The following is a 13382-nucleotide window of genomic DNA, read 5'->3' as shown; positions in this document are numbered from 1 at the left end:
GTGGATAGCAATCATTAGAATATTAGTCAGATGCATTGACCACTTGGCCATGCTTCTGTCTTCTGTCAGTAGATCATTCTATAATTTGCTATAGTACCTCTTTTTATTGTAGGATAGCTTTAATATTTTGTATTTCATTACTTTACCAGTAGAGTAGTGTCAAGGTCAAGGACAAGGCCAAAACCACCGAGGCTAAAAAACACTATTTTTTTTTTCATATGAAGCCTTCATTTATAGACAGATATTTAAGATAATTATTAATAATTTAACCTTTTATGAACATGACTGTTTCTTTGATTGTGTTTGAAGACAATAAGGTCAATGTCATTACGGCTAAAAATATTTTTTTGCTACTTTACTCCAAAGATATACAATGTTTTAATCTGTGTCAAAGCATTGTTAGTTGGCATTCATTTGCTAAACTTGTAGTCTTGTTTTAACAGGATACATAAAATCTTGATGATAATAATATTGATGAGAGGATTCTATATTTTTCAGGTCTATTCCTTTTGATAATGAATATTTACAGTATTTTATTTTTTTCAGATCTACCAGTGAATGTCATTGTAACCTGTAGTGAAGATACATCTGTATGTCTGTCTGTCCTAACATGTATCCTTGTTATAAGCATTATTACACAAAAAGGCAATTAATTATTGTTACCAGGTGTGACAGGACTTTTCAAACTATTGTATCTAAGTGTGTGTGTATAACTATGCACAGTTTGGTGTTTGATTCTGTAGACCAGATTTTTTCTGATTAATACTGGTAACTAGAGAATGCTTTGGCTTAGTTATATATTTTAAAAGATTGACTATTATAATGATCAATGATCAAAAATGAGTAATAAAAATGGTAAAATGGTAAAATATTAAACTGCCTAAAATCCTTAACCATACAAAAGATGAAAATGGTATTCCTCAGTTGGATGTATACCATAATCTCACTGGTCATATCTCAACTGTGAGGTGTCTGTATGTCTGCTCATCTAGTCAAGCTATAAAACAGGCCCCTGCTGCGCAAATGGAAAACCCTAATATACACAGGAAGTTGATCTTTAGTGGTGGAGGTAGAGCTCAATTAAGAGTGTTGATCATAGAAGTCAAATTTTTAAACAAGGTTAATGGGGAAAAGAATAAAATTAAAGATGCGGATAATATAAGGGGGACAACTAATTCTAAAACATGTGATAAAGATAACTCTTGTACTACTATGGGGAATGTTGAAAGAGATACAAGTGAACAGTTGCAGAAATGTGTAAATGTACATGAAAACACTGTGGTTGAACATATACATTCCGATAAAGATAGCTTCAAGGCTAACACCACATATGAAAATAATGATAGTGATTTATTAGATATCTGTGATAAAAATGTCAAAGGAAAAGTTGAATATGAAATAGATTATATATGTCTAGCTGGGCTACAGTTAAGTGAATTGAAACGAAAGTGCAAGAAACTTTGGAGGCAGCCATTTAATAATTCTGACCCAGAGACTAGGATACTTGACCTTTCAGTGGTGACCCCAAATGAATTAGGTCAAAAAGAGTCAAGGTCACTGTATTTTATATCAGCTGCTTGCTCGGATGGATATTTAAGGTGAGTTTATGATTCTATTTTCTCACAAATGCTTTATTTATTATGATAATTATAATTACTATTATTGTTTTTGTCAGTATCCAGGGGTACCTGATTTAGATCGTAGGGTGAGGCGAAATTTCTTAGTGGCTATTGATCTTAGACATTTAGTATTCTGGTCATTTACATCTGATTAAAAAATCATGTGAGATTAGTAGTCAGTCACTTGCAGAGAAATTGGCAATTACTGATGAGTTATCCTGGACATTTACAGGCTTTACATGAATCCTCATGCATGCTTCTACAGATGTAAATGCACCAGGAAAAAAGGTGCATTAATCCTCTATTTATCCTCTCAATCTACCAGAATAATAACATTGTTAGTATAAGCTAAGGTACATTGCAAAATATCAATAATAATATTGTAGTTCATTATATTAAAGATTTTTTATTTTACAGTTACATAACTTGTATATAAGGTTTTCTTTGTATTTTAAACAAAAGTGTTTAGTAATATATTAATTTTTCAGGTTGCTTGCATTTGATGAAATGTCAAGAGTGTTAACGCTGGTAGCATCATCTCCCTATCATGATCATTGTGTTCTTAAAACAAGTCATGTGATTCTACCAAATGCTCACATGACACAGCCATGTGACCAAGATCATGTGACAGAAAGTGACCAATGGCCTGTGAGAGTTGTCATCCTGTCTGCTGCAACAGATGGAAAAGTTGCATTCTGGGATGTGACAGAGATCTGCAAAGAGTTTACATCAACTTATTTTTCTGAAAGTTTAGAAAATACTGGAAAGAAAGGCAGCAAGGTGGAACAAAAGTTGTTGGACATGGATCCCTTTTGTGATTTAGAACTTCACCAATCTGGCATCAATAGTTTATACTTTGGAAAATATTCAGGTTTAACATTTTATTTTGTATTTCTATATTATGTTTAAATCTGTATCAGTAGACTTTATAGGATAGATTGATTGATAATCAACTGATAATTATTATGATGATTATCAATCATTTATGTCCATCTGTCATGTTTATAGGTGGCACTTCATATGCAAATTAGCACTTGTAAGAACTATCCCAGTACTGACAGGGATGAGATGTTTTAGTTTCAGTTTAGAATAAAAATAAATGTTTTAAAGTATACATGTACATGTATATATTAAATACCTTAACTACTATTAACCTCCATTTTCTTTCTGTTTCAGATGAAGAATATGTTTTAGTAACAGGAGGTGATGATAATGCAGTACATGTTAATATTGTTACCATAGTTACTGATGTTGTCACCCAGGTCAAGGTCATTGCTAAAGGTCAAAATACAAATGCACATTCTGCTCAGATAACAGGTATGTAAAATTGGATATATATAACTTATACAACCTCTGCATAGCAACTACCTTGTGAAGACAAAGATTTGGGCTGTTGCTAAAAGGTGTTTCTGCTGACATTAAATGATAAAGAATATTGTGAAAATTATTTTGGACAAAAAACTGATACTGTTGTTGCTAAGCGGTTGCTATGCAGAGGTTGTACTGGAGGAGTGAAGAAACTTTTATCATAGTTAAGATAAAAGTTTTGTGCCTATAAGCTACCCTGAATGACAAAGCTTACATCTATTTTTAACTTGACTATTTGAGGTATAGGGAGAGCTATTGTACTCACCTAGGTGCCTATGTTGTCATTGCTGTCACACTTGGTTACGTTTTTGTGTGCAAGTTGATATCTTGAAAACTACTGATGGGAATGGGTTGAAACTTCACACACTTATTTGAGAGCATAACAGGAGGTCGCTATCCAAGGCTCATATCTCTTAACATGGATTATGTTACTTTAAACATTATCTATGTTCTTGTTCTTACTATCAAGCACTGAGAATAAACAAGCATGCTGTCCTCCTGACAGCTCTTGATATAAACTGTCCTCTTAAGGTGGGGGATATACATTTTATAGTTTTACAGATCTTACTGTTATGTTTAAATCACATCATTTCAATTCAATAACTTGTGTATAATTTTACCCTTCATATACGATAGGGATGTTGCTAGTATTGAGAAGACACATATTGGATCTTTTCACTTTTAATTTGTTAAAGAAATTTCTCCTAAATATCTCATGACCATCTGACACACTTGTTTGCAACGAAATGTGATACTTGCCAAAATTAGATTGAAAGATTTTTAAAAATATGTGTTTTTATTTTGCTTAATTTGTGCTTTTGCAAAGCTTATGCTGTAATGGAAAATAAAGACTTAAATTTAAATCTTGTTTTAAAGGGGCATGGTATGTAATGAAAGACTACATTGTTACAGCATCAATTGATCAGAGGATTTGTGTGTGGAAGTTGATGTTACAGAACTCTGTTATACAGGTACAGTAAACTCTGTTAATAAAGATATTCAGGGGACCACTGAATTTATATCAATATATCTGGATATTGTTACATCATAGAGGCAACATGTAGTCTGAGGTGCAAGCAATTTGAAAAAAAAGAGTTTGGTCCGCAATAACACCTTTGCTTTAAGCGGTACATACATACTATTATTAGTGATATCGTTATAAATGAAGTTTAATATAGTTAAAATGATGGTAATCAGTTGATATACAGTTAAACTTAGTTCGCTCGAACTCGGATCGCTCGAATACCTCCCTTCGCTCGAACTCATCGCCCAGTCCTGGCAAAATTCCTATATAATATATACTGTTCTACCTCGGATCGCTCGAACACCCATCGCTTGAACTCTCGAACCTGATCTCCGGTCCCTTCGGCAGAAATATAGTGTAAATCACACCTTTTCGGTCGAACTCAAACAGACAACAAAAGTTGCGGGTCGACATGTTCTAAATAATTGACAGTCGGCGACACATGTTTTTAACACCTCGTGATCGTGACAAAGGCAGTTATGGTTAATTGATACAAAATAAAAGGTGTTTAACCGATTTGTTTGTTATGATACAATTGTTTATTTGCAGTCTTAAGTAACGATAAAAAGAAAGTAACTCCTGAAATGCCCAGTAAGTAAATAAGTAAATGACGTTTACCCGGACGGCTTTAATTACAACCGTTGTTCATGTAACGTGAATTGTAACAGTGTAATCTATTTATAGAATGATATGTGTATGTGTGTTTATTTTAGTAAATGACTACAAATAGATGCTGCTGTAAAATGTTGTTTTTCAATATTTTATCGATTCATTGTTTAAAATAAAATTCATCCCATGATAAACTTGAACACTGTTCACAGTTTAGATAATGATCGCCCGATCGAACTCAACCAATTACAATATTAGATGAACCACAAAATGTGGGGGGGGCTATAATGGATTCGCTTTGTCGCGTCGGTCGGTCCGTCAGTCGGTCGGTCGGTCCGTCCGTCTCCATTTTCGTGTCCGCTCTATAACTCCTATACCAATTGAAGGATTTTCTTCAAACTTGGCTCAAATGTTCACCTCAACAAGGGGATGTGCAGAACCCATATTGCCCATGTGTCAGCTCAAGGTCAAGGTCACAATTGAAGGTCAAATATCAAACACTATCAAATATTACACAGTATGTCGTGTCCGCTCTGTAAGTCCTACACTACTTGATAGATTTTCTTCAAACTTGGCTCAAATGTTCACCTCAACAAGGGGATGTGCAGAACCCATGTTGCCCATGTGCCAGCTCAAGGTCAAGGTCACAATTGAAGGTCAAATATCAAACAATCAAATATTACACAGTATGTTGTATCCGCTCTGTAAGTCCTACACTAATTGAAAGATTTTTTTCAAACTTGGCTCAAATATTCACCTCAACAAGGGGATGTGTAGAATCCTAATGCCCATGTGTCACCTCAAGGTCAAGGTCACAATTGAAGGTCAAATATCAAACAATCTAATATTACACAGTATGTCATGTCTGCTCTGTAAGTCCTACACTAATTGAAAGATTTTCTTCAATCTTGGCTGAAATGTTTATCTCAACCAGGGGATGTGCAGAAATTATGTCACTCTTTTGCTGGCTTAAGGTCAAGGTCACACTTTAAGGTCAAAAATTGACTTAGAAAATATTCTTAAATTTTAACATTTATTTGAATATTTCTAAATCTAGAAAAGGTATTTGCTTGAAACTTAAAATATTTTTGAAGGGTCACAATTCCGATATGCTGTTCGTTCAAGTTTCATAACTCTGTATTGCATTTTACCAAAGTTATGCCCCTTTTTAAGCCTTCAAATTTACATACAATCAAATATTAGACAATATGTTGTGTCCGCTCTATAAATCCTATACTAATGGAAGAATTTTCTTCAAACTTTACTCAAATTTTCACCTCAACAAGGTTATGTGCAGAATCCATGTCACCTTTGTGCCGGCTAAAGGTCAAGGTCACACTTGAAAGTCAAAAATTGACTTAGAAAATGTTCTTAAATTTTAACATGTACTTGAATAATTCTGAAACTAGCGCAGGCATTTGCTTGAAACTTAAAAGATATATGAGGTGTGGCAAATAAGATATGCAGGTCAAGTTTCATTACTCTGTATTGCATTTTGACAAAGTTATGCCCCTTTTTAAGTCTTCAAATTTACATACAACCAATACTAGACAATATATTGTGTCTACTCTATAAATTCTATACTAATGGAAGGATTTTCTTCAAACTTTACTCAAATGTTCAACCAAACTGGGTGATGTGCAAAAGTCATCTTACCCTTGTGCCAGATTAAGGTCAAGGCCACACTTGAAGGTCAAAAATTGACTTATAAATAAAATGTTTAATACATTGGGAAAATGAAAGGTTATTTGTAACTGTTTCGAACATGATTTGATAATATATATTTATACTATTACCTGTACAATTAGTCTTTTTTTCACCAGAGATAATTTCTTTTTATGTATTTGTGCCACATAAGTTATTCCCTTAACCACCTTTCCAAGTGGTCTTCTGTCAAGGACATTGGTGGGGGTATGAATCGCATTCAGCGATAGTTCTAGTTCTTAATATGACGTATTCGACAAACAGATGTTCTAAAAAACAGTTTTATTGACGTATTTATCATTTGACCGATATAAGCTGGAAAACCTTAGGCCTATGTTCTATGTAATTATTGTTCAACCTTGGTTCGCTCGAACAACCGATCGCTCGAACAAATTTGCACAGGCCCTCCGAGTTTGAGCGAACGAAGTTCGACTGTATGAACAAACCCCCACCACCACAAAAAATGATAGTAATCAGTTATTATTTGAAACCCCCCCCCACCACCACCACTTTATTCTATTATGACAGGAAGCTAATTCTTAATATTGGGTGATTTTTTATTTTAATGACTAATAACTGCTAATGTACATGTAGTAAAAAGAGTAAGAGTTGCCTGTTTTATAATTAAGAACTATAGGCAGTAGTGTTAAATGTGCAATGTTTTTAATTTGACCATACAAATATATTGTGAGATGCCCAACCTTCTCTGGCATCTGCATTGGTGTCCATATTTAAGACTAAAGCATATTTTCTACTCTGCCAGCTAAGCTCAATCTTGTGATCATTGGATCATTATTCCAGGGGTCACTGGTTAACTCTTCTGGTGAGGCAAATCTTTTGATGTAGGACATCGAGTGTAATGGTCAGTTGTCTCTCACCACTTATTTAGAAATCATGCAAGATAAGCAGATATTCTCTTGCTGAAGAATCATTAATTACTGGTAAGATATCCAGGAAAGCTGTTTAGGTGGATTCAGTGCCTAGATAATATGTTTAGATAATTAAAATCCAGAAAAACAAACAATATTTTCTACTCTTCCTTATTTTCAAGTAGCTGTTCCTTACCATCATCAGTTTCTGGTTAGTTTTTAGCTCACCCTGAGCAATGCTCAGGGTGAGCTATTGTGATGGCCCTGTGTCCGTCGTCCGTCGTCGTGCGTCGTCAACTTTTGAACATTAACAACATCTCCTCTGAAACCAATGACTGCACATCAACCAAACTTTACAGAAATGATCCTTGGGTGGTCCCCTTTCAAAGTTGTTCAAATGGTTCCGGTCTGTTGCATATGTAGGTCATAGGACCAGAAAAGGATTTCAAAAAACTCAAAATTAAAAAGTCTTCTTGTCTGAAAGTACATGGGCCAGAGCTTTGATTTTTGGTATATGGTATCATCTACCAAAGTTGTTCAAATTTTGTCCCTAGTGTCAAAATTGGCCCCGCCCCGGGGGGTCATAGGTTTTCCCTTATATGTATATAGTAAAATCTAAAAAAATCTTCTTCTCTGATTTGGCAAAGGCTACAGATTAGATATTTGGCATGAAACATTGTGTAGTAGACCTCTATCAAGATTGTTCAAATAATGGCCCTAGGGTCAAAATTGGCCCCGTCCCGGGGGGTCATCGATTTTCATTACATACATATAGTGAAAACTTGAAAAATCTTCTGGTCTGAAAGTAAATGCCCTAGAGCTTTGATATTTGGTCTATGGTATCATCTGAAGGTCCAATACCAAAGTTGTACAAATTTTGTCCCTAGTGTCAAAATTGGCCCCACCCCTGGGGGTCATAGGTTTTTCTAATATGTATATAGTAAAACATAAAAAAATCTTCTTCTCTGAATTGGCAAAGGCTACAGGTAAGATATTTGGCATGAAACATTGTGTGGTAGACCTCTACCAAGATTGTTCAAATAATGGCCCTCGGGTCAAAATTGGCCCCACCCTCGGGGGTCAATGATTTTCATTATATACATATAGTGAAAACTTGAAAAATCTTCTGGTCTGAAAGTAAATGGCCTAGAGCTTTGATATTTGGTCTATGGTATCATCTATAGGTCCAAAACCAAAGTTGTTCAAATTTTGTTCCTAGAATTAAAATTGGCCCCGCCCCCAGGGGTCATTGATTTTCCCTATATGCATATAGTAAAAACTTAAAAAATCTTCTTTTAAAGAACCCAAAGAGCTAGAGCTAAGATATTTAGCATGAAACATCTTCTAATGGGTGTCTACCAAGTTTGTTCAAATAAAAGCCCTGGGGTCAAAATTGGCCATGCCCCGGGGGACATTGATTTTCCTTATATGTGTATAGCAAAAACTTAAAAATCTTCTTTAAAAAAACCCGAACAGCTAGAGTTTAGATATTAAGCATGAAACATCTTCTAGTGAGTGTCTTCAAAGTTTGTTCAAATAAAAGCCCTGGGGTCAAAACTGGCCCCGCCCTAGGGGTGTCATTGCTTTTAACTATATGTGTATAGTTAAAACTTAAAAAATCTTTTTTTTAAAAACTCAACGAGCTAGACCTTAGATGTTTAGCATGAAATATCTTCTAATGGGTGTCTACCAAGTTTGTTCAAATAAAAGCCCTGGGGTTTAAACTGGCCCTGCTCTAGGGGCCTATATACAGGTGAGCGACTTCAGGGCCATCATGGCCCTCTGGTTATTATTGTAAGACTGTTGGATTGCCAGAGGTGTAATAGTAATTTGATCCAAATTTTAGCTCCGAAGTACCCAAGGACTTTTCTGCAAAATTCCACTTAAGTGTCTGTTTGGTATTAGATCTAAGAGAAGAATGGATAGTATGAGTATAAATTAGATATAATACATGGCAAAAATTGTTGAGGACTGCTGTTGGGTTTTACATAGCACCAACACAATACACCCCTTTGTAAACCAGAATTGCATTTTTATAGTGTACGCGGTCATGGATTTTTAGCCATTTCAATTCATGAATCAGTATTAATGAAAGTGTATCAACGTCTTTGTCTATAATAATGTGGGCAGCCTTCTTTTGAAACATGTACATGCTGTTCAATAATTTAATATTACAGTTTCCACATTAATCAAATGACTTAATTGTTAATTGAGACAAAAATATATGTTTAAATCAACCTCTCACTAGTAATTTGAAAAAGGTTTATCTGAAGGTTTGTCATTAACATTTTGTTTATATTTATCACATATAGCTAAAGATGATTGGATGCGTGTGGACAAGTGTGTCAGATGTAGCCAACATGGATGTGTGGAAAGAAAAGTTTGTATCTTTGAATTATTTGTAGTGCCTTAAATAATCTGAAATTGTTAACTTTTATGTAAAAGTCAGGAATATCTGGGCTTATGAATACATCATACTGAAACTATTATATGTATAAATGTAGAAATACCCAATTCTTTAAATTTTTAAAGGATTTGGACCCAAATGAGCATGCTTGTGAGGCGTCGATAAGTCATATTGGAAATTTCAAAAATAATGAAGTCACAGTGAAAACCACACTCTCATGTGACAATATGTATGTTTAATATATTTGAAAACTGTTGAAAAAAAGGCAAAGCTGATTAGGAATAATTTCAATATTGCGCCTAAGTTTGGTTATCCATAAATCATTTTGATAAAGTAGGAAAAGTTGATATTATTGGGAACAGAAAGGATGCCAATGTTAAACATTGATTTTTATCTAAATTAAAGTATGTGAATTATGCAAAGTGATTCCAGGGCTTGATCTGTAATAGTTGTGGATACAAGTAATAATATTCTACATTTCAGGACACATTATTGCTTGCTGATAAGTGGAAATGGAATGGAGATTTTCAGACTGGAGTTGTGTGATCAGTCAGAGGAAGTTGTAATGACAAATGTACAAAGTTCTCACAAGACTATATGTAATACCTGGGCAATTACACAGACTAAATTAGTGCTCTAAAATTACCTCAATGTTTTATACACTATTAAGGCACCATATATGTTCTGAAAATGAGTGTTTAATGTTGTTGGGGATTTTTTTAATTCTGAAAATGAGTGTTATGTATTATTTAAATTCTAAAAATGAGTGTTGTATGTTATTTAAATTCTGAAAAAAAAGTGTTGTGGTCAACGTCTATTAGAGAATGAACATCGATTTTTATGCATTTTAAAAATGTAAATAAATTTTTAGCTGCGTAAAACTTGGGAGGTGAACTACATATACATATATACTGTAGAGGCTATTATATTATTATGTTATCAGTAGGATATTGATGCATGCTACATGCTAAATAATAATTTGGCATTTTTATTACATGCTTTTCGATGGTTTATAGAAATATATCAGTGATATAAAACTTTTCACTGTTTTGAATTTTAGCCCCTTACGTTGTTTCGGTGAAATACCAGCGTGCACAGTACTGGGAACCAACTTAATGACATGATGTCACATTGTATTATTATTTGGCGCGCTTTTCATTCAGTATTAGGTTAAATGTCTTTTTAAAACGTTTCTTTGCATATAATAAAAAGAAAATTGTTTAGTTTAGTGTAAGATCGAAATGTATTTCACCTTGTGAACACCAAAAGTTCATATTACACTCGTGGCTGTGCCACCATGAAATATACCTTTTGGTGCTCACACGGTGAAATATATTCCGATCTTACACTGAACTAAACAAATATCCTCTATATATTTGATATTGCTTTTACCTGCTGGAACCAAAAGTAATTAACCTTTGCCACCAGTATAGAGCATGGCTACCCTGAAAATCTGTGCAGTCTTATCAGGCTCTATGCTGTTGTTTTTTTTTCAATTTTTGTATTTTGATGTTGAAGTCCCTTAAATTTTGAATGGACTGTTCAAATTAAAAGCTGGGAAAACCTAATGGTTTTTAGGGTTTATATAATTTACCCAGAATGATGATATATACTATTGAAAAAATACTGTGAAGACTTTTTATGTTTTTATGTATAAATCATTGTGTTTTATGTATAAATCATGTGAATACTTGATTGTTTCTGTATCTTTATCACTTTGAAGACTGCTGGATTTAAATCAGTTCTGGCTTCATACGATTAAACATGATGTTGTCCAGATTAGGGTTCAAATCAACAGCCCAATATTACAGCAAAAGACACTGTTACCACTACACTGTAACCACTTCATGTCTGCTCCACACTTGGACATCAGTTTGAGTTTATGTTTTACACTGTTAAGATATCAGATTATTTTTTTATGTCACTTCCAAGTTGTGTAATATTTGTTTTCATGATAATTGTGCCTCCAATAATAAGTAGACAACATCTCAGTAAACATGATCTCTGGTAGGTTTATTCATTTTCAGTCAATGTGTGTCAATTACAATACAAAACATAAAACATCATTCATAAAGAAATCATACAAGTAATGTATATGTATTTGAGACTATCTATTAAGGATTTAATAATTTTAATAAAGCATTTCATTTAGATATTTTAAAAATGTAATAAACCAAATTTGATAACAATATTGATATATATCATCCAATAAAACAAGATGAAGAAATATGTCTTGATTATTATTCTTACAAATGGTTTATTTAAGTGAGGAATGGCATTTATAATATATAAAGTATTTGCAAGGCACATGAAAAGTGCAGGAATGTTTAACTTGAGATCATGTTGTGCTTAAACAATAATAGTACTTACTAATTGTAAAAACAATTATTTTACAACATTGAAACATATATGTTTTACATTTAGTTTAACAAGAATTAATTTTTCTGCAAATCTTAATGTTAATCTTCAATCTTTTAAAGTACTAAATATTTGTAAAATAACAGAGGTATGATAAATTTAACAATTAACTGTGAAATTTCAAAGTACAAAGTAACATAAAAAATATAACGAATTTAAACAAAACAGAAACTAACATACCTAGTATAACAATAAGTAGACGATATCAAATTTGCAAAAATTTTAAAAAATCGCGTGTTTTAACAAAAATAGTTCTGTTTTTTTTTCTTCTTCTTTATACATAAGCTATAAGCACACAATTAGGTTTGATGTAGGAACCTATGTTTGGTATTATACACATTTTTGCAACAAGCATTTTTATTCTAAGTGTTTAACTAAACTATTATTAATTGACTCAAATCATATGAGTCATGGCATGCAGGCACTTTTGGACTAATGTATTTTCACGGTATCGCAAAACCGGGCATATATTTTGACGTGATGTTATTTGCGTTATTATAGCATAAAATCGGCTATTTTCCCCTCTTTTGCCCATGTTATAATGGGACCAAAACCATGCGTTAACATAGTCACGCGCTCTTGTAATATAGCCCGGTTTCACTTATAAATGCGCAATACATACAGGGCCCAGTAAACAAACAAAAAAATGACGATTTGGCCTGTTTGCCAGAGTCATGCGCTCTTGTTATTTTGGAATTATTAATTCGAGGGCCTCAGTCGCATAACGGCGAGCAGCATTCAAGTAATTATGCCGGCAATACGGCGTATAGACATCGCCGCTTATCTTGGTTGTCGCCCTTTCTTAGAAACGGACAGTTGTCAATGTAAACAAATAGAATCTGTCATTCAGTTTAATCCCCCGATTAACTTACAAAAATGGAAAGCACAAAATGAATATAAGAAAACGTTGTTTTATTGACGTTTATATTGATAAATGTTCTGTATGTTTCTTTGAGAGAATAATGTTTTATGCCTGATTTTTTTTTTAAACTTGCGTGCTTAAAAAAAACGATTCTGAATTTGAATCTGATGTCACTGATCTTTTTCCTACCACCAATCTGTAATCATTCTAGGAATTTCTGAGGCGTCTGTTTTGTCTTGGGTAGAGTAATGTTATGTTTTTCTTAAGTTAATATATCTCCAAAGTTAAACTTTGTTAAATCAATTAAAATTCGAAATTTCGTTCGGTTCTCAAGTTGTTTGCCCCGGAATAAATAAAACGCATACGTAAAACATGTAGAGTTGGATAAATACCGTTCAAGCACAAGGATTTAATGTTTGTGTTTTATATATAATAAACATCATGAATCTGTTTTAAAATTTTATGCTATAATAGCGTCAACGCACGTTTTTTCGTGTTATAA

At 33.4% G+C, this 13382-nt stretch overlaps 1 protein-coding gene across 2 annotated transcripts in view; it reads left to right on the top strand.

The window, feature by feature from the left end:
- The window catches only part of LOC132752225 (tRNA (34-2'-O)-methyltransferase regulator WDR6-like), a 39909-nt gene extending 26906 nt beyond the window's left edge, over positions 1 to 13003 (top strand). For both annotated transcript variants that reach the window (XM_060742534.1, XM_060742535.1), the window contains exons 17-23: positions 547 to 612; positions 905 to 1598; positions 2108 to 2490; positions 2796 to 2936; positions 3864 to 3958; positions 9506 to 9573; positions 10084 to 13003. In XM_060742534.1, the coding sequence (XP_060598517.1) occupies positions 547 to 612; positions 905 to 1598; positions 2108 to 2490; positions 2796 to 2936; positions 3864 to 3958; positions 9506 to 9573; positions 10084 to 10240 (1604 nt within the window). In that variant the 3' untranslated portion in view covers positions 10241 to 13003. The remainder of the gene's footprint in view (positions 1 to 546; positions 613 to 904; positions 1599 to 2107; positions 2491 to 2795; positions 2937 to 3863; positions 3959 to 9505; positions 9574 to 10083) is intronic.
- Positions 13004 to 13382: the final 379 nt, after the last annotated feature.

The sequence above is a fragment of the Ruditapes philippinarum genome, unplaced genomic scaffold (genome assembly GCF_026571515.1).
Source record: "Ruditapes philippinarum isolate M1 unplaced genomic scaffold, ASM2657151v2 ctg629_1_1_1_1, whole genome shotgun sequence".
NCBI classification, from domain to species: domain Eukaryota; kingdom Metazoa; phylum Mollusca; class Bivalvia; order Venerida; family Veneridae; genus Ruditapes; species Ruditapes philippinarum.
The sequence above is the reverse complement of the archived record's forward strand: the minus strand, read 5'-3'. Positions and strand labels throughout refer to the sequence as shown.